Source organism: Pezoporus occidentalis, unplaced genomic scaffold (genome assembly GCF_034315485.1).
Source record: "Pezoporus occidentalis ecotype Australia unplaced genomic scaffold, CSIRO_AGI_Poc_V1 ctg18, whole genome shotgun sequence".
Taxonomy (NCBI): Eukaryota; Metazoa; Chordata; class Aves; order Psittaciformes; family Psittacidae; genus Pezoporus; species Pezoporus occidentalis.
In genome coordinates, this window is record NW_026913640.1 from 4,377,790 (window position 1) to 4,405,550 (window position 27,761).

The 27,761-nt window shown below is 39.2% G+C and overlaps 1 protein-coding gene across 2 annotated transcripts in view; it reads right to left on the reverse strand.

The window, feature by feature from the left end:
• B3GLCT (beta 3-glucosyltransferase) overlaps nt 1-26,957 on the reverse strand; it is a 53,826-nt gene extending 26,869 nt beyond the window's left edge. The window contains exons 1-5 of one of the 2 annotated variants that reach the window (XM_062615096.1): nt 26,712-26,957; nt 18,653-18,708; nt 15,967-16,006; nt 9,608-9,717; nt 569-645 (exon numbers count right to left, since the gene is read on the reverse strand). In XM_062615096.1, coding sequence (XP_062471080.1) covers nt 569-645; nt 9,608-9,717; nt 15,967-16,006; nt 18,653-18,708; nt 26,712-26,796 — 368 coding nt within the window. In that variant the 5' untranslated portion in view covers nt 26,797-26,957. Of the gene's footprint in view, nt 1-568; nt 646-9,607; nt 9,718-15,966; nt 16,007-18,652; nt 18,709-22,477; nt 22,620-26,711 lie in introns of those variants that run through there. The other variant, XM_062615095.1, reaches the window with a different exon arrangement.
• Nucleotides 26,958-27,761: the final 804 nt, after the last annotated feature.

Here is a 27,761-nt window from a genome sequence, read left to right on the forward strand (position 1 = left end):
TCTCTGCCTATACTAAGATGAAAACAGGCCCTATAAGTTTCTTTTTAGATCTCGAAACCTACACCTTTTCACTACAGAGGCAATACTACCTCTTAAAAATACTGCAAGCAGTAAAAGATAGAATCACCAAATAGGTATTATTATCTATTTTTAAAAGAAAAAATATTTATTCACTTCATTCAGCCACATAATCTGAAAGGTCAAAAGTTCTGAAATACCTCACACTACGTTCTGTGAGAACTGGGGACCACACAGGAAAATAAATATTTTAAAAATGGTATTTCTTTTGACTAGTTTACTTCCCTAATTACTTAAAAACCCACACTGATTTGAACGTAGTTGTTCAGTTACATTATATTATTTTTGTTTTTTCATTTAAAATAGCTTCCTATGATGTAATGAAATTTAACAGAAAATTGCTTTGGAAAACCAAAACAGGGGTAAGCAAATGAAGAATTCAATTCTCATTCAAAAACTCTGCTTATGAAAAAAAGAGGTCTGAGTAATTAACATTTATTTTCTTGGTTGCAAAAACCTTCTGATAATAACTGGCATTTGCTAGACTTACTCTCTCATTAAGGGTAATATTGTCCATGCACCTTCATGCCCGTTCATCTGATGAATAAGCAGAACTGTAGGTAATTCCTTTAAGAAAAATAAAAATATTCCCATTAAACTTGAATTGTATGTACTCTTTTTTCCCTAAACACCAACTAATCTAAAAAATTTATTCTGGAATGATTACTTAGTTCTTCATTGTTTTTTTACCAGCAAGCAGCCCTGCAGAAGAGGTGACTTTGGATGAGATGAAACAACGGTGGCCTGCAGTTTAGGGAAAGTGCTTCTTCCAATTCATGATTCCTTAATTCTCTATTAGATATAAAGCTAATACACTTCAAGTTAAATGTTTTGTATAGGTCCCTGTAAACAACTAAGCAATACAGCATACGCATTTCTTCTCCATATCATAAAATCCCATACTGTAAAGAAAAACTTACAAATAATGTAGGGTATTCTACAGAAGCTTCCATTGGACAATCACATTACACAGAGCTTGTGTGAGAGTTCCAATACTCTTTACTTTGCTGAACTCAGCTTTGACCTGTCACAGTAACATCATGACAAAACCCCATGGGTTCACGCAAAAATCAAAATGAGGAGTTAGCATTTTTTCTTCCTGAAAAATCAAAGAGGCTTCCTACAGAGTAAAAAGCTTTTCATACACTTCTTTGCTCTTTTTGGATTTAAAAATCTCCCTGATGTGGCAGATCCTGATGTCTAGCAGCAAGCTATCATTCTGGGGTAGTTAAAAAAACACCCTTTTAACATGGCCCGCTAATAAACCAAATTTTTAATTTATAAATTTATGATTTATAATACATGTTAAAAGTGGGATAGACTAAAGAAAACCTTTCTACTGCTCTAAAGAATAACTGTCTCTGAGAAGTGCATCAACCCAATCAAAAAATAACAATTTACTGGTTTCAAAATTACTTATGCTTTGTGAATGATCCACACTGAAAAGAAACAATTCCAAAACTCTAACTTGGAACAGGATATTCACCTGCATCTAAAATTTTAGCAATTCTGCTTTATGGTTCTAGTTCAAGCAATCTATCAAGTATGTTTCTGGTTAGTTTCAATTTACTGTAAAACCAAAGGCATCCAGAGGATTTTAGTGGAAGTGGCAAATCTTAAGTAACAGTATGCTCAACATCTGGTATTTCAATAAAATGTACCACTTCATGGTAAAAGCATAAAAATATGTTTGTTTACAAGATTGCAGATAGGAAGACAAAAGCATAAACTTCTGTCTTTACAAGAACATTTGTTTTTACAAGCATACAAACACTGCAGTTATGCAGTATTTGTATGTGGCCATGTATTTCATGTACAATAGGAGCCTGACAGAGATAACAATAGTTAACCATAATACATTGAATATCTGTATCACAATAAAGGCTGAAGTTGTATTAGATACCAGTAACATTAGCGCACGCAAAAAGGTATGAAGTAAATTACATAATCTAAGTAGCTGTACCATACACCCAGGTATCTCCTCTTCAACAAAAAATATCCAAGTCTTTCCTTTGTGCGTATCAAAGGAGTGATGATAAAGAAAAAGCGCTCTTTCTTGAGCTAATCTGATACTTGCAAAGTATCTTTTTGAAATTCTCATATGCCTGCTTCCTTTCTCTACCCAACCTCCTCTAAAACACGAAAAAACTACATCCTGCACATTCCCTTTCCTTCCACACATCTCTAACAAATGCATCAATTCTGATTTAATAAAGGACATGCTTAACAAACACTGTACAACTAAAATAGCCTCTTCAAAAATATAAGAGGATCTCTGTGGCTTTTTCTTTCTCATTTTATGCATTTTCACTCTGAACCTAGTGGAACTGATGTGACCTATTCGTTTTATTTATTCTAACTTCAGTACTAGGGCAGAAGAAAGCAAAAAGCACCTGAAAAAAAGCTTTGGGGAATGAAAGGGCATGTGCAGTATAGCTTATTCAGGGGTTGCTAGACAGTCAACTTTGTGATAAATAACTTACACATTGCATCTGTGTATCTCATAAACTCTCCTAAAAATGCATTCATACCCTGTACTGTATACACAGGTTATTTTATCTTGAAATTGTTTCCACAGTTACAGAGCCCATATGCTCTTGCACGTATTAACTTTACATATGACACAAGTCAAATTTAATCTAACTAAAACAATTTCAACACTTTTTAAGACCATTTTAGAAAAAACAAATTTTCCTAATGTACTATATGCAGTTTCAAAGGGTTGAGGGAATGGCCATAGCAGTACTGAGCTTTCTTAAATCAAGAGCAAGATGCTGTGTGCAAGCCTGTTCTCAAATAATCTTACATTAAAGAAAAGATAGAAGCATTTATCCAATCACATGGAGGGAATAACTGCAGCTTAAGAAAGTGATTTGAAGTGTTCTTGACTATAACTTCAGAGGCAAAAGAACTGTCAGAGTCTTCATGAACAGGAAGTAATTTTATTCCTTTTTCCTATGGTGCATTATATTCAAATCCTCAGAACACAACTTCGCTGACAGAAAATATACTTGAAAACACAACCAATGTCCTGTCTCCTGCATGCTTGCATGCTAGATCCAACCACTCATGGCCTGGTAAGAATTACAGTATTTGTATCAGAAGTGACTTTTTAGGCAGTTAGCTGGAATATTAATCCTTACAGAGTAACTTATTTTATCATCAAAAAGAAAGCCTTCTACTACTATGTACTTCTGTCTCCAAAACCTGTAATTGTTATATTTTGTAACAAGACAAAAAGATGTGGAAAAATATGGAAAAGCTTTGAGTGCTTATTACAATAAATGCTACCGGAGATACATATAATGAGACAGTAGTCAAGAAAGACAACAATATACTGCAGCAGTGCCATTTGTTTGCTCGTCACTTGCGTGGATAAAAAGCAGTGAGGAATACTGTCCTCACAGCTCAGTTTATAAGAATTCTAAAAAAAAAGCAATCATACAAAAGACAAGACACATGGTATACAGTACACAGCTATTATTCTTGAAAGTAAGCACTGATGGTGAGCCATAATACTTATGTTGCAAACTGATTTGAATAAGATTATTTATTTAGAATGTGTTTAAGATAGGATTTTAGTACTGTGGCTGGTAACATCAGTGTGTAAAGTAAGTTTTTACTTAAAAGCAAAATCTTTCTCAATGAAAACTTAAACCAACAAATTCACAGCTTTAAACTAGAAGAGGGCAAATTTAGATTAGATATAAGGAAGAAGTTCTTTACATGAGAGTGGTGAGGCACTGGAACAGGTTGCCCAAAGAAGTTGCGGATGTCCCATCTCTGGCAGTGTTCAAGGCCAGGTAGGACGGGCTTTGAGCAACCTGGTCTAGTGGAAGGTGTGGCAGGGGTTTAGAACTAGATGATCTTTAAGGTCCCTTGCAACCCAAATCAGTCTATGATTTTATTACATGATTTCAAACAATGAAATGTAGCTATTTATGGGGCTCTGTTGATTCCTGTATTATTAGAAAACTGTCTTTTCAAAATCTATAGCATCTATTCTAATGCTGGATGGTTCCAAATTCTGTGTATCATACACTCACACAGACAATGGTTTACCTGTCCTTTGCTCTTCTCTTTCTTTAGTCTATGGAAACAATATAAGCTCATTATCCTTCAATTTATTGCAATTATCCACAAAAATTCTTAGCCTCATAGAAAGTTTTAAGTATTTCCATCTTTTAGTAGATTTTCATATTAACAGACAAATAAATCACGAGTGTCTTTCACTGATACCAAGTTTGAAGCAGTCACCTTCCTAGCTAACTTAATCTGACAGATGGGGCAGCAGGTCCCTTTCCCCCCAACAGTCTCTTACCAAGTAAATTTAAAGTAAGTTTTCTAAGGAAGAAAAAAGGGAGAAGAGAAGGAAGAAGGAGAGAAAAGGAGAAAAAAAAACTTCCACAAGTAAGAAATTCAGTAGTGTCCTGGGTTCAGCAGTAGCAGTCATTTTTCTCCTTCTTGGTAGCTGGTGCAGTGCTGTGTTTTGACTTTCGGCCTGGGAACAGAGCTGATAACAATGATGTTTTGGTTTGGCCAAGGACTTTGCCAGCCTCATGCTCTGCCAGGGAGGAGGGGAAGCAGGGAGGAAGCAGAGACAGGACACCTGACCCAAACTGACCAAACAGGTATTCCATACCACAGCACATCATGCCCAGGATGTAACTAGGAGCTACCCGGAAGGGCTGGGAGACTGCAGGGTTGGAGGAGGTTATTGGTTGGTGCTTGGTCAGGCTGGGGGGGGGGGGGGGGGGGACGACACGACGACAACAAGTTATCGGTCGGCTGGTGGTGAGGTGTTGTATTCTCTTCCCTTATTTCCTTTATCATTATTATCATTGGTGGTAGCAGTAGTGATTTGTGTTATACCTTAGTTACTAAACTGCTCTTATCTCAACCCGGGGGGATTTGCATTTTTTTCGATACTCCATCTCTCTGGGAGTAGGGGGAGGGCAAGAAGGGGGGGAGTGAGTGGTTTAAACCCAGCTGTCTGGCTGGGTTTAAACCACGACAAGTAGATGTATTTGAAATACTAGCATAAATGATCAGGAGAATTTACAAGAACATATTAAAATGTCAACAGGTACTGATTTTAAGGGTTTAAAACTGATGATTTAGAAATTCTAGTCTCACGTATACATGACAGCAGTGAATATGGCACTCTATTCAAAGATGACTGAGCAATTTTAGCATAATACACAGCAGCCACAATGGAAGAGGAAACTTCAGATCAATTTCTTATACTATTCTAATAAAAATACACCTTAGTGAAATGGTTTTATTCAGATCCTACTATGTATGCAGAGATTGCTGCAGAAGAGGCTGAGAGGAGCACCTCTGCCTAAAGCACTTTAAACTTCCCAATATCATGTATATATTTTGCCCTGACATGAGAAGCCATATCTGTGAGGTGACAGGTCCCATTATCTCCATTAAAAAATCAATGCAATTACCACATTTGACTAGGGGAAAGCAGCTATATAACAGCAGTGTATGATGTGTAAGATAGGGCCAAGAGGAGCCTATTCATCACTGCTAAAGCATTTAAAAGATCTCATTAGTGCTGAAATAGCCAACTTTTGCATATTCCTTCAAATCTACTGAGTATCTATTACAGGAAGATGATCTTATTCACCTTCTAGCATTACACCATAGGTAACTCACAGGTTCAACAGTTAATGGGCTAGACATCAATTTTGCTAATAATAAAGCCTAGTAATTGTCAAAAGGATTCTGGTACCTTTGCAGAATGAGAAGTAAGAGCATATCAGAAAGTCGGAGATCAAACAAGTCAGAAAGCCAAGAAAATGGCTGAAGGAAAGCAAAGATAAGAAGTCTGTAAAACCTGTGAAGTCCTGCAAGATAACCTTAAAGAGATCCAAGACTATCACCCTGAAATACATGCTCAAAACTAAATACTAATTTTGTACATTTTTCCTGAAATGCTTTCAGAAGGTTTGATTTTTAGAACTTAAAGATACACCACCCTTCAACAGATCAGAGTTCAGAAGCATTTCAGAAGTGGAGCACCCAAACACTGAAGCCCCAAAAGTGAGCAGCTGCATTTTCAAATGCAAATCTCAGAAGAAATTAAGCATTATGAAGACAAACTATGAACTCAACAAGAAAGAAAATTACCAAGAACATGCTGATATCAGGCAATGTATGCAAGGAGAATAAGTAATGCATCAGAAAACAAATGCAGATGTTAATATAGATAAGGGAAATGTGAACTTCATACACTGGCCACTTAAATTAACAGCTATAGGACACTCCTAACATATGTCATCCATCAGCCAAACTGGAAACTGGGAGATTGATAAAGAAACAATATTAAGAAAAAGTAATGAATATGTTATCTGAAGCAAATATTTACTCAACATAATACAGTGGTTTTCTATGTACAGTTCATACTTCTGACTCTGTTTCTTTTAAACTAGTATTAATAGTCACTACAGTAACAGTCCTTGAACTCACAAAAGAGCAATATACCCTTTATATGCAGGGATAGTTTAAATTTGTGGAGATGACACAAAGTACGGAATTTTATTCAAAACAAAGTAAGCCTAATAGTAACAATACTGCAAATTATAATTACAACACTTCCATAAAACAGAGGTCACACTTCACATCATCTATTTTTCATATGGAAGTATGTGATGCTCATTTAACTTTCCAGTACTCCATGGTATCAGTCTTAACATCTTATTATTACATTCTTGGTTTGTTGGTTGGTTTTGGGTTTAGTTTTTAACTCCATAATGGATAGCACTAATTTGCTATAAACATCTATAGTTTGGTCCTGTAACAACAAGCAAGTGAACCTGACGATTCAGTTGATCCAGTCCTTAGTTTCTATACAACAGTTGTCCTTTAAAACATACAGATTTAAATTCCTTTGTCTGAAAGTAATAATTCCATATGTATTCCATATGAATTTCTAATGTTGATGTGCAGGATTTCAGAGATCTTGTGTCTCTTCTCCAAAACCAGTACTACTGGGTCATACCCCACAGTGGCCAGCAGTGGAACTGCGTGTTGACATAAACAAGACATACCAAGTACATGCTGGCTACGCTCATTTTTTTCCTGTACATTGATGACTTTTCCCTGGTCAGGTATGAGATTTTTGGTATGCTGTACTTCCAGCACTGCTTCTCTGAGATGCTTTGAATATTGTTCAACAGGTACTTTTTGATATTGGAAAAGTGTTGCAGAATGACTCTAAGAGCAGGACCATAGAGTTCTGGAGGACTGTGCAAGCAAGGCAGGGGGTGGCCCCCACAGGTGGCGGGAGACTGGACCTGGGAGGAGAATGTGGAGGAAGCTGTGTGGGGCTAACCAATACTGTTATGCCACGAAGGAGTTTTCCTATATATGTGTGAACTGCGCCACAAATAAATCAGAAGTTGCTTATCACCCATATTGGGTTGGCCTGTCTGCTTCTCCTCGCCGCTTACAGAAAAGAATCACTATTTCAGCATTCAGGTTTTTTAAAAACCAAGTTCAGTTTGCTCAAGGCAGAAGTACTCACAGGTACAACTCTTCAATTACAAAAAAGATTTTACCCCTCTCCCATAAAACATGACTGTACTCCTGCCTCACTGGAACTATTTATACTTCCACTTACTGATCTTTTCCTAATTCATATTCTGCAACACCAATTAGGGCGCTCAACTAAAATCTTTGTTTTTAACAACTGAAGTCATAATCCTCTCTGCGAACGTTGTATCTGAACACTTGTCTCAATCCCAAAGATGACTCTGAAATTCAGAGCAGAACTCCACAGAACAAAGGCTGTTCACATGACTGATTTGATTAAAGGATTAAAAATTGCATTTAGAATAGATTTAATTACAAAAGGTTTTACAAGCTTGGATAAATGCAGCCTAAAACATCCAGGAATCTGATTTAGGCATTCCAAGACCAAGATATATAAGGCAATCTAAATCAGACCACATACTTTGCAACAAAGAATCTGGAATTGAAAAATGGGTCCAATAACCTCACAGCAAGCTATTTCATATCAAGGGATGTATGCCCCTCTTGCTTTTTTATTACTAAAGACAAAGAAAATAAAACATTGCTTACATACATGTAACTTTCAATTATGACTTCCAATCTAAGCCTCTTTATAATCTCTCTCTAGAATAAAGTTTCACAAATAAAATATATTAATGTTAAGTCAAAATCAGAATTGCATAACTCCAAGCAGCTAGCAGGCTAGCATGGCCCACCCAGCAGGTAAGAGGCAGAGTGTGCAGTCTCCAGTGGGGATGGCAGAGGAACAAGTAGTCAGGGAAGGTACCGAACCAGGGAGGGAGCCAGTACAGATGTAAGCAAGTAAGGTGTGAAAGACTGTTGCTGTAGGATGCAGGGAATCCTGTGTTAGGATTTCAATGCCATAAAAATCATAGAATAGTTAGGGTTGGAAAGGACCTTAAGATCATCTAGTTCCAACCCCCCTACCATCTCACCCAAGCCTCTGCCCAACCTGGCCTTGAACACCACCAGGGATGGAGCATTCACAGCTTCCCTGGGCAACCTATTCCAGTGCCTCACCACCCTCACAGTAAAGAACTTCTTCCTTATATCCAATCTAAACTTCCCCTGTTTAAGTTTGAACCCGTCACCCCTTGTCCTGTCACTACAGTCCCTAATGAAGAGTCCATCCCCAGCATCCCTATAGCCCCTCTTCAGATACTGGAAGGCTGCTATGAGGTCTCCACGCAGCCTTCTCTTCTCCAGGCAGAACAGCCTCAACTTTCTCAGCCTGTCTTCATATGGGAGGTGCTCCAGTCCCCTGATCATGTCCACACACATGCTCTTCCATTGCCACAGTGCTACGGCTGTGCAGTGAAATTCTGACAAAACCTACATTGCAGCATCTTCATAGAATCACAGAATCCTAAAATGGTTTGGGCTGGAAGGGAACTTAAAGCTCATCCAGTTCCAAACCCCTGCCACAGGCACGGACACCTTCCACTAGAGCAGGTTGCTCCAAGCCCCATCCGACCTGGCCTTGAACACTGCCAGAGATGTGGCAGCAACAAATTCTCTGTGAAACCTCTTCCAGTGTCCCACCACCCTTATAGGGAAGAATTATTCCCTCATGTTTAACCCTAATCTTCCCTCTGACAGTTTGAAGCCATTTAAGTTTTAACAGGTCTAACAAAATGAAGTACTCGCCTAAAATTATTCCATTGCTTAAATTATTATGTTTTTCATTTCATAAAGAAAGCACCTTTCTTTTAAACACACTACAGTCATATCAGAAAATCGCATTCATTAAATGCCATCAAAACAAAAAAAGCTGTTATACAAAAAGGTCAACAGTTCAAATTAAAATTATTTAGTGATAAATCAGCATACAGTCAGTAAAAACAAACTGAAACAGTTTTCTTACAAGCACACAGAAGACAGTTAACAAAAGGAATTAAAGAAAGGCACAACAGAAAGCAATATTTTCAGTAAAATGCAGTAAAAGCATGCATAACAAGGTGCAAACTGTATTATCTAAACATACCTTTCCAAGATCTGCAGCCTGTTTTAAAATATCTCTTTTCAGATCTTCTGCTCTCTTGGAATGAAAAGAATTACTTTGACTCTGGATGATAAATACAATTTCTTTTAATTCTGCAAACCAGAAAATAAGAAGATTTAAAGACAGAAGATGTTATTTTTAGTTTTTCTCCAAAGCTAGTGAGAACCCAGATATAGAGGGGGGTATCCATTACATAGCAACTCTTCTTTAGTTATACAAACATTTAATGTAATAGTAAAAAGGCATAACTGAACACAGAAATAAATCCAAAATGGTCCTTTTAACGATTAACATATAAAACACATGACATGAATAGAAGATCTGCAGCAGATCTTATGCCCCCAGTTAATAGCCATATTCATGAAGTTGCTTTTCTTCCAAATCACCAGTACTCCTATTATTAGAGTTAAAAGCTGTTGATCATAGACCAGCAAGGTCTACGATTGGTAGAGCAATCCCTCAGCACGCAAGACATAAACATGAAACAGAAAAGAAGCTTCCTCGATAAACAGCTTAAAACCCTACCCAGAAACAAATATCAGATGGAGAGACACACACATAAGAATGAGGCAATACTCTTATCTCATAGGACAGCACCAACATCTCACGTGTGTTTACAGTGTTTAAAGGCACCATAGTTAATAACTTTCAATGGGACAGGGGATGGTAAGAAATTTAAAAGAAAATAATGAAGTAGCTTTGCAAACATTTATGGATAGAGAAAGTGCTTTTTAAAAAATACAAGTAGGTGATGAAGCCAATAGCAACATTTTCTTGATCGTAATAGACCAAATAATCCTTCAGCAATCTGAAAACTAAGAAAAACAGGCAGATTATGACCCCATTCAGAAGCAGAACACAGCAGAGGACAACAGAGGATGAAAAGGCAAAAGGAAGAGGAGAGGACAAATGCCCTTCCAAAAATTCTTGACAAGTTTGACCTCTCCTGTAGAACCCATGCAAGACCATAAGTAAGCGCCAATCAAGGCACAAGATAAGAACTGCATGATATTGCAGTTTCTGTTTGTTTGGCCAGAAAAGGCTGAATTTTACAGATACCATGTAGAAAGTGTGCAGACAAGAAAACTCAGACTATAATTGAAGAGGTCCAAGTCAATGACCAACCAATTACTGCATAAGGAAAAAAAAAGTTAGCAATGCTGTTGTCCACTGTTCAAGGAGATAAGTAGAGAACAGGAGGATGGAGAACTGCATTTAAGTCTGTCACTCGAGGTGACAGACATACCAGGCATAAGGAATAACAGATTCTCGTTAATTCAGCAAGAAGACAGCACAGAAAAGGCTGCTCAGCTACTGCCTATAGATGACATCACTCCAAGACAAGTCAGTACCAAAAGGAAAGTCACATGGAATCTGCTCAGAATGTCAAAAAGACGTGGAGAAGGAATGAAGTGCATACCAAAAAAAAAATAAATATATACAGGTAACAAAAAAGATGCAGGAGTCAAACTTCAGAAGAGCAATACTTCTAGAACACCATCTTTAGCAATATTATAAAACATGAAAGGAAAAAATAAAGATACAAAACCTCTAGGAGAGCTTCCTAAGAACATCTTCTGGTATTTCATTGAAATCAAACTGTCAGTAAGGTACGGGAGATGTCAAATTGAAGACAGCCCATCATGAGAGCTCAGTAGAGCTAGAGTCATGGCTGACTGAAAGCTGCCAGATTTTCCTACGTGCAATGTCTGTGAAGACAAACATCCCAGAGGCAGAGGACCTTAGAGGAAGCACATGAAGCTTCTCATCAGGCAGTAGATTATTTAAACACTTTAAATCTGCAGTTTCAGTACAGTATAGATTCAAGTTTTACATCATGCAATATTTAAAGAGTATATTCCTGCATCATAGATCAAATCAACCTAAAAGATCCTGGTGTCACATCAAGATTTTAACCTCTATATTAAGAATGCAAACTTGGCAAGTGCAGCAGAATGAGTGAAGAACAGTAGAACAAAGATGGAAAACAAATGTCCAAAGAAGGAAAAAGAGTAAAACTCTCAAGAAAAGAGTCTCAAGGAAAAAAAGTAAAACTGAGCACATGAAGTAGGATCACAAGAAAAACAGTGCAACAAACAGAGCTTTAACCACAAGTATCCTTGTCAAGATTATGAAAATATTACCATGTCCACAACCTGAGGATTTATTACATTTCTTTGTTCCTCTGAACAGTTACTTGCTAATTTAGACTGATGACAGCTCGAAGCTGCAGACAAAATGTTTTTTCTATTTTTCACTTGAAAGTCTTTTTCCCTTGCTGAGTCACCAAGACAAACTCCGAACATGTCAAATTGTGTGAGATTTCTGGTAATAAAGTTGCAGAGATGGCATAAGCACTGACATAGCTATCAGCTTTGATTTCACATTTTTCCTACGCAGCATTCCTTCATTCTCTGACCCACCAAACAAACTGCTTAAAAACACCCATGCACAATATAAACTTCTGAATAGCAGGCTATTTGCTAGATTTCCTGTGTGAAAACTAAAAATAAGGCAAAAATTAATACTACACTTCATTGATGTGAGAGTCAAAGGGCTAAATCTAAACACAGAACACTGCAAATCTCCCCACAGATAAAAAGAAAAAGCTACATTGCTCTATATAATTACTGGTTTAGTATCAGTACATTTAACAGAATGCAAGCATCTGAATTACACTCAGTTTCATTTATGGTACATTTAACAACAGCTGTGATATTCCACAGTAGAATACTTTCTAGAAGTAATCTAACACTTACTTTGGTGTTACTGTTTTAATCCAATGGAAATAGTTTCCTCTGCTATAGGCACTTTAAAATAGTTCAGAAAAAGAAATATTTACTGTATTAAGATGTCAACAGAAAATAGGCGTAATTGTAAACACCTAAATTATTTCTCAAGTTGAGAAGTAGTCAATTAAGCAAGACAAAGAATGGAGTCTTTTGGAAGATTAATATCTAAAAGAACTACTGATACGCAGATACTTTATTTCCCTTCTTGTCTTCTTTTCTATTTTGCTTCCCTAAGACACTTATACATGTGGAAAGTCTTCAAAAATCTCAAATGGGAAAATACTTCAAGTTCACATTAAAAAAAAAAAATATATATAAATAAAATTCATTTGTTTAAGGCTAAATGGAATATTTGTACAATGAAAACCCAGTGAGAAGGACAAAATGCCTCAATATTTATTGAGACAAAACCTAAACTGCAGAAGCACTGATAATTTAACTAACAAACCAGACTCTACTGCATATGTCAGAAAACTCAGCTTCCAATGTGAGTTTAGAAAAATTAGGCCATTTGCATATTCTGTAGGTCTTCCCCTCCTTTTATGCCAATCATAAAATCAACCTGAAACTCTAGATCAGAATCTTTTAGCTCTTGTACTTTGAGCAGATCATTACAGCCTAGTATAAAGCTTCCACAGTTAAAAGTAAAGCCAAGTCTTTTCACTCTAGGAATAATTCGTGTTTATATATAGTTACTGGGATCCTTCTGGATTAAAGGCAGTGTATGCATATATATAGACAGACATATATACAGACACTATCATATCTTTATGTGCATACTTATTTATCATGTATGCTATAAGCATTGTAATGACTGATTTCTGTTTATGGTCTGCCACATGAGAACTGAAAGTCATCCTAAATTCAAAAACTACCTACGAACACAGTTTGAATATTTCCAGTATTTCTATTTCCTGAATTTTAGTAAACTTAATAACTTCCAAAAAAAACCTTTAAAATCAAATCCAAACACACTACAATTTTAGTACACTTCTTTACTCCTTGAAATTTGAAATAATAGTATCCAGTCATCTCTCCATCAACTGCACACCCATTCATACTTTTGTAATACACAAAGTATGTTGTTTACCACTTCAGAGCTCATGATGTGTCCTAACGCTTACTTAAAAAGAGAGGTTCATCACCCACACATTTGTTCTGATACCGAAGAAAGAAAACTTATTTAAACCATGCATGTTGTTCTCACCTTTCCTCCCAAACTTCCCTCATGAATTCCTAGAGAGCCTAGATGAAATGCAGAACTAGGCCAGGCGGGACATTAAAAGGGTGTAATTGCAAAAAGTGCTTTTGATCCTTTCAGAATATTGCAGGTATTTGCAGAGCAGAAGAAGCGTAACATCACCATATTTGCAAGAATCAAAGAAAAAAAAAAATCCTCAAGACTACTTCATTCTTCTTCTCTCATTTAACACACTCTTTGAAAAAAAAGAACAGAAAACCCCCTTATCAAATACCCCCTTAACCCACAGACAAAAGCTAGTAGATACTCCTGTGGTGAAGGAATGACTCAACCTCTCTTGGATCTCAGCAACCCTCTGGAAGTGCACCTCTGTTTTCACAGACTGCAGACGAATCTAGAACTTGCGCTCCCAAGCTTAGTATTTCATTGAGTTTCCAAACAAAGCAAAATCATTGCACGCTACCCTGAAGTAGCCAGTGCCTCACTTCAAGGAAAGATTTGCTTTTATTATTCAAATATTCTAAAACCTGAAAATATTGCTGCTCGGTAGTGTAGCCTACCATCTGGGAACAGATGTAATGCTGCCTGTGGAAACATTAAGCGAGGTAACTTTCCACAAAGATGACAAACCAGTGGCATAAGGAGGGGGGGTTGGAACTACATGATCTATAACGTCCCTTCCAATCCAAACCATTCTAGAATTCTAAGTCACATCTACCTGGACTTGTGCAAAAAATTTTGGCACTGTCCCACATGACATTGTCTTGAGAAGGCTGCAGGAGACCTGCAGGGGGTGGTTTTAAAATGAAAGAGGGTAGATTTAGAGTGGATATTAGGAAGAAGTTCTTCACTGTGAGGGCGGTGAAGGAATGGAACGGGTTGCCCAGAGAAGTTGTGAATGCTCCATTCCTGGCAGTCCTCAAGACCAAGCTGGATGGGGCTTTGAGCAACCTGCTCTAGTGGAAGGTGTCCCTGCCCATGGCAGGGGGGTTGGAACTGGATGGTCTTCAAGGTCCTTTCCAATCCAAACCATTCTGATTCCACGATTCTAGATTGTAACATTCCTAACTATAACCTACTTAAGTAATGAGATCATACTGAAACAGATGAAAACCCTGTCCTGTCAAAAGCCAAAAAAAGGAGTCTGTCAATGCCTCCCTGGGTGTTTTACAAACTGAGGCACAGCAGGTCTGCTGGGAGCAATAAATGCAGCAACCAACACCTGTCTATATAAGATTGCACAGAAAGAGATGAAAGAACACAAAGAGGAAATGGTTTATGACACCAGGAAAGGTTGGGTTACAAGGGAAACAGAGCAATACAGCTTCCATTGACAGGTCCTGAACTTTCAATGGCAAAATGGGACATAAATGGGACAAGGCACTTTGTTATTTTCCACAGAAGTAGTTATCTGTGTCAGGGCCACAGCTTGCAACCAAGTTCAAAAGAGCCAACAAACAAAACCCAGATCTTCTCAGCACCATTCACAGTTCTGTTAGCAACTCCACTAAAAGCATGCCATATCTTGGCGTTCAGCTTTGATGTCAGAACGAACATGCAACTACTCAGAAACTGCTACAACAGAGACATGGTTAAGGTGGTTCTTTAAGAACAAGCAGAATCAAGTGCTCAGGTTTTAGAAGAATGAGAAGTACCATTAAGAGTCCAAGTTGCTTTTTAAGAACTGAGCTGTTGTAGTAAAGCAGAGGCAGACCTAGGCTATAGTGCCGAGACTGTATTATTTCAGGTCTGTATACTTTTTTGCTGAAAGGACATCAGACTTTTTTTCAGAAAAAGCAGAAGCTTGCAGAATTTTTTTCTCATACTTTATCTCACATCCAGTAAAAAATCATTAGATATATATAAAATATTTAAATATTTTCTTCTAGATATTACAAAGTTATTACAAGTTGTTACAAGTAATTTATAGTAACACTACTTATTGCAAGTACCACGAGAGCCTAGCAGAATGGTAAAATTCAGTTTCATATTAATTTTTTAATAATTTTTTCATTTTTTAAAACAGCTACTAAGTGTCATGAAATTTGATTTTAACTTATTATGGACCACAAAAAGCAATGCACCAGCTTCAAAGTGCAAGCACACATTTTCAGAAAATTGGTTAACTATAAGAATTGCAAGCACAAAGATGAAGAAAGTTCTGTTTGATGAGACTACTGATGAGCAAAGAAAAAAAAATTAAATACTTGGGAATCAGCAATTAACTAACAATGCTGTTGAGTATTTAGGCACTGTTCACACAGTCACTTTTGAAAGCATAACCATACTTTATTTACACTAAAAAGGCAGCCACAACTGAAAACAAACACAGACTGTACAGTACTTACCTCTGCTCATTTTACTAATTGTTCCACTTTTTTTAGACTTCTAGATGAAAGGAGAGAAAGCAAAATAAGAATACACACAAAACCTCAAATATTTGTATAAACACAGGAGGGCAAAGCATTCATCAGATTGTAAATGCACACACAGAGGTTTTAACTCAAGAACTAATAAAAACTAATGCAAAAAGCTTTTCATCATCAAGAACTGAAACAGATATTCTACATGTTTATATACTATTACTTAGACAATACAGTAATAATAGGAAAAAAAAAGAGAATGTCATGTCTTTATAAATATAAACATATATATTTATATACATGCATCTCCTGAGCACAAATATTGGAATATGGAGCTTTATAATACAGTGTGTAAAAAAAGCCCAGCACACTCTTACTCATTTGATCCACTATCAAGCATCTATTGAAACACAATTCCTAAAGAAAGACTCAAGAGTAATTTACATCAAGACGAATAAGTATGAAAAGGCTGTTGCACATAACATGATTTCACTGGGATTTACTCAGGTATCACCTACATACATTTGTGATGGAGTTTTAGCAGAGTGCCGAGGAACAGACAATGACACTGCATTTGCATTGTTAACCAGGAAACCAAGACACACATACAAAAATATCCTAGGAACATACTCAATTGCTTCTACATAACAAAGGCTGGGTAGAAAGGTGTTGTTTAGTCTTAACTAAAGAGAGACAGAACTGGAGAAATAGCTATGTGCTTCCTACAAAAATCACAGGAAGGAAAACAAAGCCTTCATTTCTTGCCCAATTTCTCCCTGGTAACAGCACCTCAGTGCTTCGGTTTCTTCACATGTAAAAATCAAGATCATCTTTACTAATTGCATAAGGTTGTTGTGGTATTTATCTTGGTTCAAGTGTTTTAAGACCTTCAGATAGAAATGCCATACAAGGCACTCCTCAGTAATAGGCTCTTTTGCAGTTTTCCTAGCCTTGTGACTTAATTCCTATTTATAAACACATTTTTCCGCCCCCCCCTTTTTAAAATATCATATCCATCTAATCCTTTTAGTTCTACTAGCATCAGATGATCTCTTCCTCTGTTCAGAACTGACTTTTACACTGAAATGCCTAAGCTCCGACTTCCTTGGTACCCATCTGCAAAACCTTTTCAAGAGTGCATTCATGTTTATGACCCTTTTTAGCTGATGAGGTCAACACAGTTGAAAAAAATCTTATAATCTTAAGTTATTTTGACGATTATACACAGTACTACCATCTTACAGCATAATACACACACATTTTAAAGTTAATCTGCATTATAACCAATAGGGGAAGATTAATTTTCTATGCAAACAAAAGTGTGTGCTCTGTGGTACATAGTGTAATGAACAAGCTGTATTTTACAGTTATTAAAACAAAACCACTGTTGCTCATTATCACTTCCCTGTCAAAATGAAGATTTTAAAAAAAAAAAAGGAGGAAAAAAAAGTATTTTGGCCTGAAGAGTTCATCTGAGAGAAGGTTTCGGAACACCCAAATAGGAGGAAAGCCTTCATAAATTTCATCCTACATAGGAATAATAACATTATAAACAGCTAGATTAAGACCGTAATGGAATTTGACAAGCAGTAACTTACAAGTAATGAAAACAGAATGACATTATGTAGTCTCCCAGACACTGCAGCAGATCAGCAGTTTGCAGTAAGGCATTTTTTTCATTTATGAAAATGACTGTAGATATAGCAATAATCAACACCAAAAATTGTTTAGAAACATATATCTCAGACCATGCTTCTATTGCATTTCATGTGAGATCACTAGATCTGAATGGCATTTATAGATTCTAACTCTTGATTCATTCCAGACTTTAATTTTCCTCCCTTAAGCCTCTTTTATACATACATAGATTTCTGTTACACATATATACATATAAAAAAAAAAAGAAGGTAGCTGGAATTTTGTTGAAGGAGACAGATGCATACACACCTAACACCTATTATGTTATTTAACACTGAGGCTAGTTCTGCCATTACTTCCAACCTGTTAGTCTGAAATTTCATACGCAAGCTTTACTTGAGCCATGGCTTGGGCAGTAAAATGCAATAATGCTGATTTAGCAGGGAGGCAGCCATTTCTCTCTCAGTGTATTAGATATTTAAGAAAACCCAGAAGAAAGCAAACCCCATGTCTGAACTAATAAAAACTACCCAAAACCTGTTCTCAACAGCAATAACACTATCCACTTTTAGAAGCAACACGAAATTGACATGGTTTTTTTTACTGTAAGTTTCCAATGCACTTTTCAGCTGACCCTGGAATAAAGAAAATAAATTGTTTTCTAAATTATATTTTTTTCCACAACAAAACCCTCCAAACCCATTTCTCTTCACACAAATATCAGTATAAGTCAGTAAATCCAGCATAAGAAAGAAACCAAAACTGTAAGTTTATTCTAGTAATGCTAAGAATCCATGGGATAAATTAAGATCCTAGTAATACTAGAAGAGCAGTGCTACGTGCAACTTGTGTCCCATTAAAGGTATCTCATATGGTACACAGAACAGAAAGACATTATGTGACATTTAGTACCACTGAAGTCAATGATCAAAATAATCAACGTCACAGATGTTGAGCCTTCTGCTCTGGTATCTTCTAGATGATTTTATAATGTCTGTAAAATGTTCCTGCTCTGGCAATTAAAATTTATTACCTGCAGCACTGTTAATTCCGTCTCATCTTCTGCATCTTCAGGAATTACAGCAAAAGCTGAAAGAAAAAGCAGACTTTTTTCATTTCATAGGAGCTCATTTTCACACTTGACAAAGTTCTGCAGCAAAAGAAAAAGAATTTAGGAATATTTTCACATTGAATGTTACTATATTTGTAATAATCTTTATGAACATAAGGCAGTCCATTCTTACAGAATTTATACATTTGCTGCCTGACAATTCTATTCCTATACATTCCTGAAAAGATCACTCTTTGATGTGAAGCCAATTTACCTTGGCTTCAAGACAAATAAATTCCATTAAAACAAAACAATAAAATCTGTTCAGTCCACTAGTCCACTTGACAACAGCATAAAGGGACACCTACACTCGACACTATCTTAGGTTTACATTTGGAGTACCAAAGCTACATTTGGAATCACAGAACTGACAGCACCTGACAGAAATTTCTATCAAGCTTTGAGATAGCTGTCACATGCTTGGAATGCCATCTTAGAACAATAGTCAACCTTGTTAATGTATAAGAAAATAAACATTTAAGAAAAGAACAGAGACCCCAATGAGCTAATTTGCACAGACTGAGCATTATCTTAAATCTTTTATACTGACACCATCTTATACATACACTTCTGCTTCATATTAGAAAAATCAGCATAAAAAAGGGTTCTGGTTTGTGAGGTTTTTTTCTTGTTGATACAGTCATCTAATCAATTTGACTCACCTTGCTCATTTGTAAAAATAGTTACATTTAACATAGGAAAGGTTTGCCAAGGATCTTCATATGGAGTCTTTTTCTCAAAGGTACTAAAGAGATGCAAATGCAAGTAAGTTGCTATAAATTGGAAGGAACTCAAGATACTACTCATCATGGTCAAGTTGATGGGTTTCTTAAAAACTGGGACAGAAAAAGATCAACAGATTCAGTGAAGTGTCTCACTGCAAGTTTGAAAGCAATTTCAAGCAATAATAATTTAAAGTGAATTACTAGTCAATTCCTTTGAGATGCTAGAAACCTGGAATGCAGGAAAGCAAGAAGACAAGATTGTCCAAAGGCTGTTGCACTCCATCTCTGATTAGCTATATTCCTATGCTCTTGCAGCTGGAGACCTAATTTCATCAAGTGTCTAGGAGCTGAGTTTCACAATTACATTTCAGGTCTCAACTAATTTGAATCTCAAATCACACCACTAGATCCAGACATCCCAAAATTCTAAACCAGTAGACCCATGTTGACCATAGCTACATTTCAGTAAGGCATTTAGCCAGGAAGAAGAAAACAGAGTACAAGTAGGAGTGCTCCCGCAAATATTATCCTCAAGCAAATGTTTTGAACTTCTAGTTCAAAAGTGCACAGAGAATACCTCAATATGCCTATCATATCCCTTGCTGACAGCATGTTCTGATCATTTTCCTCCTTCTCTTCCAAGGTAACAGTACCTACAGCTCCAAATAAGGAATATCTTCCCCTACACAAACCAGACCTACATCATCAACTTTACAAGATCCTAATTACAAGATCAACACAAAACACTGTTACACCGGGAAATGTGGCAATTACATAGTATCAACCTGAAGAAGCATCCCCTCGTAAATTCAGCTTAGTTGCAAAACTGAACACAAGGAGAATTTTCAGGACTTTCAGCTGTGGAACAGCACGAGAGACTTGAAACAACTGTGACTGACAAGAGATTATAGAACGGTTATACTTGGAAAGGACCTTAAAGATCATCTAGTTCTAATCCCCCTGCCATGAGCAGGGACACCTCCCATTAGACCAGGGTTGCTCAAAGATGCTGCCTCTCTCGCTGCAACATTTAAAACCCTGTGCCACACTGCTTCTAAGATTTATAAAATATTAATGCACATGATCCTTGAAACAAATCAAACAACACTCAGATAACCTGGGGGGGGGAGACCTATTGCATACTATGCCTTTGAGAGCACAGCTAAATCCTCTTCGGGGGATTATTTTAACAACCTACTTTACCTTCATATTACAGAACCACAGAATTGTTGAGGTTGAAAAAGATTCCAGAAGATAATCTAGTTCAACTCCCATGACAGCAGAATGCTCAAGACATTGTCTAGTCAGGTTTTGAGTATTTCCTAGGACAGACATTCCATAAACTCTCCAAGCAATCTCTTCCAGTGTAAAAAGAAAAAAAAACAAAACAAAAAAAAAAACAAAACAAAAAAACAAACACATGTTTAAATGGAGTTTCCTGTGTTTCAGTTTGCGTCAACTACCTTGTGCTTTTAGGCCCCACAGGGTCTGGCTCTGTCTTCTCTACTGCCCCCATCAGGTATTTACACATGTTGGTAAAATCCTAAATGAACCTTCTCTTCTCCAGGTTGAACAGTCCCAGTTCCTTCAGCCTCAGCTCATATGTCAGGTGCTTCCACTAATTATCTTCATGTTTCTTTGCTGGGCTCACTCCAGTATATCCATGCCTCTTTCATACTGGGGAACCCAGACCTGGACATAGCACCCCAGACATGCCTCACCAGGGCCGAGCAGATAGGAAGGACCCATGTACCTCGACCTGCTGGAAACTCTTCCTAATGCAGCCCTGGAGGCTGCTGGCCATCTTTGTCACAGTGGCACACTGCTGGTTCACAGTCAAGTTTGTTGCCAACCAGGACCCTCAGGTTCTGCAAAGCTGCTTTCCAAACAGTGTGCCCTTAGTGTGCACTGGTGCATGGGGTGACTTCCTTGCTAGGGGCAGGACTTGTCATTTCCTTATGTTGAACTTGTTTGTCCAAGTTTTCTGTTTGCCTGTTTCTCCAGCTCATTAAGGTCCCTCTGAATGGCAGCTGGTGTATCAACCTCTCCTACCCATTCTAATTCCTCTGCAAACTTGCTGAGGGTTCAACATGTCCCACTGCCCAGGCCATTAATGAAGAGATTAAACACTACTGCAGCCATAATCAACCCCTAGAGCGCACCATGCCACTGATCAGAGCCCATGAGCCCAGCAAATCAGTTTCCTATTCACCTCACTGTCCACATATCTAGCCCATACTTCATCAGTTTGTGTATGACATTACAGGATACAGTATTAGACTTTGTGCTAAAGTTGAGATAAACAACATTCTCTGCTTTCCCCACTTTCATGAAAGCACTCCTCTCATCACTGAAGTCTTTTGGGTTGGTCAGGCCTTTATGAAAACATCCTGACATCTCCCAGTCACCTTCTCGTCCTTTCATGTATTTGTCTTTTCCTTCCTTGGTTGGTAATAGTATCCAGGACTATCTGCTTTGCCACCTTCCCAGGGATTGAGATGGCACTGGCCAACCTATAGTTTTCCCAGATCCATTTCCTTGCCCTCCTTGAAGACAAGAGCGACATTTGCTCTCTTCTGTCCTTCAGGAATCTTCCTCAGTCACCATGACCTTTTGAAGATTACCAAGAGTGGCCTGCATTGACACTGTCAAGCTCTTGTGGGTACCTCCCATCAGGTCCTATGGACTTTTGCATGTCCAGTTTGTTTTAATGTCCCCTTAACTGGTCCTCCTTCGGTGAGAGTAAATTCTCCTTGCTCCAGACTTTTCCATGTATTTCAGGGGCCTGGGACTGCCAAAGGTGAGTCTTACCAGTACAGACCAAGGCAAAGAAGGTTTTGAGTTCCTCAAATTTTTCCATGTCCTTCTTTTAACCAAGTCTCTCCCCAAATTCAGAAACATTTTTCCCTAGTCTCCCTTTTCCTGCTGATACACCTGTGGAAGCCCTTTTTCTTGCTTTTCACAAGTCAAATACCTTGCCAGATTCAACTCCATGTGGGCTCTGGCTTTCCTAACAGCATACCTGCACTCTCAAGACATTGTCTCCATATTACTCCTGGAATGACCTGACCCTGTTTCCATCTCTTGCATGCTTCCTTTTCGTGTCTGGGTTTTGAGCTCCTTGTCCATGTCTGTAGGCCTCCTGCCATCTTTGCTTGCCTTCCTGCACATGGGGATGGACCATTCTTGAGCTTGCAGGAGATGAACCTGGAAAAATCAACCAGCTCTCCTGGACTACCTTCCACATCAATCTTTCTGTATTGCTGAGGACAGTGGCAGACTGAACATGCCTGGCTAAAAATTACTTCTGTTGCAGCTGCCCTGACACAGTGCAACTTCAACACTCACACATATCATTTATTAAACAAACCAATATCTCTCATGAATGCTGAAGTTCTCTCTATACCACTACTCTTACTCCCAGTGATTTCAGACATGCAGCCTCCCCTTCTTTTCCAACAAATAAACATATTAAAACAACTTGTTATCTTTTACACTAAATATTCCAGGAAGACTTTTTCCACTTAGAACATTTTAATAAGACAAGAACTGTTCAGATTATTTTCAAACTACTGAAGAACCATTCACTAAAAAGATTAGCAGACCCCTGAAGACACCAGAAGAAAATCCTCCAGTCTTCACACAGCAGCAAGCTTTTCACTAAGGCAGACTGTATGAATTTATTTCAGCAACAAATATGCTGTGGCCCCTCTACTACCTTATTAGCAAATCTGCTCTGCACACATAATCTGACATGAGTAAAGCAGCCTTAAGTAAACTGGGATGCACTTGTGGAGTAAGTTCAAGTCTTACTAAGATATGGCCAGGACTGTTCTGTCTGAGCAACATGATATCTCAGCCTGGAAGTAAGTACCCTCTTCTACGGATTTCCTGGGAAAAGGGTGGCATCAGAAGAATGTGGTAAATGTGGCTGGCATACAACTGATCAACAAAGGAGCTACAGGGTAGGTAGGAAATGCAGTAACTGAGCACAGCTGGGCATCTCTAAGATTAATTCATCCACCCACTATTCACTCCCAAGAGAAAGGTGTGCCCAGGAGGAGACCTCAGATAGAAAAATTCTAACTACACATGCAACTACACATGACCAGATTAGTTGTACAACACAGGTAAAAAAGTAAACTCTCTGTGGCAAAGATATCTTTTTGTTGTCTGTAAAATGCACATGCACAAACAAGCATGATGTATGTCTGGGAGTTATTAGATGCTCCTATAACAAAACAGTAACTTTCCATGTCCAAACATTAATTCAGACAACTGCAACAGATTTCTTCCAGTACAGAACTCCCCAAGGCACACATCAATCTCTGGAGCTAGAGGCACCTTTGCTAAATCCAGAATTTCCTCCAGACCCTTTGAGTTTTTTGATACAGTGCAAGCATAGTTCAGAGGGACCACTGACTTACCACGGAGCACAGGGAAGATAAACACTGAGAGAAGAAACAGATTAGCTGGTGGAAGTTCAAACTGCTGGACATCACAGTAACCAAAAAGGCTAGAATGATTAACTGCACCATTTCCTGCAAACAAAGCTTTCTAAAGCAGAAAAAAAAACAACAAGGCACTGTCTTAAATGCACCTCTTAATTTTGTTTTTGTTATGTCATTATTTGATGCATTGCATACTTTGAAGTTTGCTAACACACACAGCTATTTACATCATCTGGCACAAGCAGCGATAAGCTGAATGTGTCAACTGCCAGCCCTCCCCTCCTTTTGCTAAATGCTCAAAAACTGAGGATAAGTAGGAAAAATGAAAGAAATTTTAGAAAGAAAGCTCTTTATTTCCATCAATCTTATTTTTATTTCTTTTGAAAGCAGAACTAAAATCCACTGAAAAAGCCAGACAACATTTCGGATTTTCCATTCCAAACCCAGAAATTTAATCAGAGAATGTAATAGAAGGAGCTTCAATTCCTATTTTTCTCAAGTAAACAGACTTGCTTATAACATGAGAATGTAAAAATCGTTTATTATCATTGTTTAGCAGCAGAACTGCAGGCATATGTGCCAACAAACTATTTGGAAAATGGATGTAAATACTGTAGTATTAAAACACAGTATACTGTATAAATATAGATAGTGATATAATACCGCATTATAAATGTAGATGCAATCCTTTCTTCAGTACTACCCTTTCCAGTGTAAGCAATTCCAAAGGTCTACATCCTTTGAGTGCAAAGGAGGTTAAAAACTGAGGAGTTCATTTTTCCTTTCACAGACAAAATCCATTTGAAGCAGAAAGGCAACACTTCTGTTATCTTCCTCTTTTACAGTCTGGTTTGGGGCTGACTTACCCCAGAGTCATTCCAGACACCTCACAGGGCTGTGTGTCAGTTTAAATGAGCCACAAAAAAGTGACAATTCTATGACGTATGTACGGCAAACCCCTGGCTAATAATAGCCACTTCAAATAATAAAAGCCATTGATTATGTTGTATAGACAAAACATTTAAAATATAATTTCTTTATATTTTTAATTACAGTTTAAAGAAAGAGGGATGGAGGAAGTGGAGGGGGTGATGCAGGTAAATTTCCAGCATCTGAAGCTTGTCATAAAAGCAACTCGTTTTATTTCTTTACACTAATGGCACACATGGGAAGAAGGCAGTTGAAATCACCACTGCAAACCACTGAAATGTCTAAATGAGTGCTGTGTACACCACTATCTTTATAATAAAGGCAAGCAAAGAAAAGCAGTAAAAGCATCATCATTATCCCTTATGATTGTCTAGAATTAAGACCAAACAAAATCATCTGAACATGTTCTCCATTCTTCAAGCTGCCACCTGCAAGCCAGAATGTATGAAATGACTTAACTGCCATCATACACGCTATTTTGTTCTGCAAAATGTAATCCAAATTATTTCTGTTTTCCAAGAGCAAGGCTGATTGGTCGTCTCAAAAGTATGGGGTTTTTAGGAAAGAAAAGACTTTAATTTAAAAAGATACTTTTAAAACTGCAAGCAAACCATGATACTGCAACAAACATCCTGTGAACAAATTGTATACCAGCATTAATTGAGACCTACTAAAAAAGAGGTAATTGCACAAGCAAGAGTTCACCATTGCTGCCTTCTACCTGCGGGTGGGTATGTATGTATGTACAATAAATACACATATAGACAGGGAAAATTGAAGCTGCTATTCTCTGACTGTGATGACAATCTGTTAAAGGTTACCAGTGCTACAGCACCTTGCTGAAGCACTGGAGCAAAACTACTCATCCTGGAAAGAATGAAACACAGCTTTAGGAGAGCAGTGGAGTATTAGATCTCCTCCAAAGCCCAATCTGCATAGGTGAAAGAAAAAGGGGTTTACATGAGAAAAATCAAAATATCACTGTTTTACTTTGCTGGAATCAGGATTTACTTGTACCGAGTTTCCCTTGCAGGATTTTGATCCACAAGGCACAGGAGAAGAAGAGAAACAAATCCAGAAGCTCAGAACAAACTGACCAGCCTCTGCTGACAGAGATGGAAGAAGCATTCAGGAACAGAAATAATGGGAAACAGAACAGATGTATCTGTTCCTGTCTCTTAAACTCACGGCAACAGCTACTCACTCCAAGAGCCTGTAGCGATCCAACTGCCGACACATTACTAACCCTTCTCATCTTCTCCCACCCGGCTGCACACGTTAAGAACATCTCTAGAACACAGTAATACGGTGTTTTTTCTCTACGCTGATATTTTACCCAGGCCATATTGCCTTTCCACCTCCCCTCAGCAACTCCTCTCAGAGAGGCGCTGATCCAACCCGAGCACGTCTGGGTGCCAGCTGGCTCTTCAATGGAGATCCCCCTGACCTCAGGGGCTGTCCCCCAAGGGCCGGGTTCCAGGCGAGGGCTGCCCGCTGCCCCGCGCCGCCCGAGGCAGAAAGGGCGCCCTGTTCCCCGCGCACCGTGCGGAAGGGGCCCCGGAGGACGGGAAGCAGTCCGGGCGCGGGCAGCACCGGCTCCGGGAGCGGGGGCCGCTGAGGGGAGCCCGCGCCCCCGCTCCGGGCTGCAGCCCAGCTCTCCAACAAACTTCGGCGATGAGGCTCCGCCGCCTGCCCGCCCGCTTCCCCCACGGGGTGGGACGGACAAGCGAGGGAGCGGCTGTTCCAGGGCACCCACAGTTCTCCAGCTCCGTCCCGTGTTCTCCTCCCCTCAACACCTCAGCGGAGTGGCCGAGCGCCCCGGCTCTCCTCCCTTCACCTCGCCATGGCGGCCCGGTCCAGCCCCCGGCCACTCACCCCGGTTGCGGAGCAGCGGGAGAAGGAGGAAGAGGTGAGCGCACGCAGCGAGGAGCCAGCGCTTGCAGCCGGGCTCCCGAGACATGTCGCCACGGGCCGCCGAGGCTCACAGCCGGGTCCGGAGGAGCGGGGCTCGGCGTCCCCGCCAGCCCGCCTCTGCCGCAGGAGCGGGGCGAGCGGCCTCCGGCTGCTGGCGGTGCCGCCCCCCCCGCCAGGGCCCGGCACGACCGGCCGCCACCGCCGAGGGGAGGGACGGGGCGGAGCGGCTCCGCGGCGCCCTCTGGCGGGCAGCAGCGGCACAGGCGCCCCCCCCACCCCCGTGCCGGGCAGTCCCCGGGCACCCGGAGCTCCGGCAGTCCCGGAGGCCACTCCGCGCTGTCATGGCGAGCACGGGTGTACGCAGCCGTGACTGACCATCCAGCTGCTGTTACCAAACCAACAACTTTAATTCTCACTGCTACATTAACTTCACAGAAAGTCCACAGACAGGGTTTCTAGGTTGAAATCTGCAACCAAGAGTGGAGACATGAGGTGCATCGTTGAGTGCAGGCACTCAACATGAGTGGGCCACAGCCTTGGCACCAGAGAACTCCACAGCTGCACACAGCTCACCCATAGGGAACACCACCCAGAAAGAAATGCAGACCAGGAGCTGCACAAAACTAGCTTTAGGGATAATGGGAAACAAAGAAGTAGTATCTGACATGCATAAATGTCACAATACAGGCAGGAAATTTGGACAGAACAGCTGCATGTGAACAAAGAACCTGTTAGCAAAGAAAAAAATTACCCCACATGGATCCTGGAGCAAGGAAGAAAAAAACATCCACAGGAATGTCAAACCTGCCCCAGTGAAGCAGCTGACATGCTGACAGCTTGCTGCAACATCCACCCATACACCCCAGACCACAGAACCTCAACCTCCAGATGCTGGGGAGCCAGAGAAGGGTGAGCAGGAAAAGGAGGAAAAACCCCGCAGTGTGTATAAAATTTGCCCTGCACTGCCACTCTTCCTTTTTCCATAGAAATTAGACCTGTATTAATAATTAC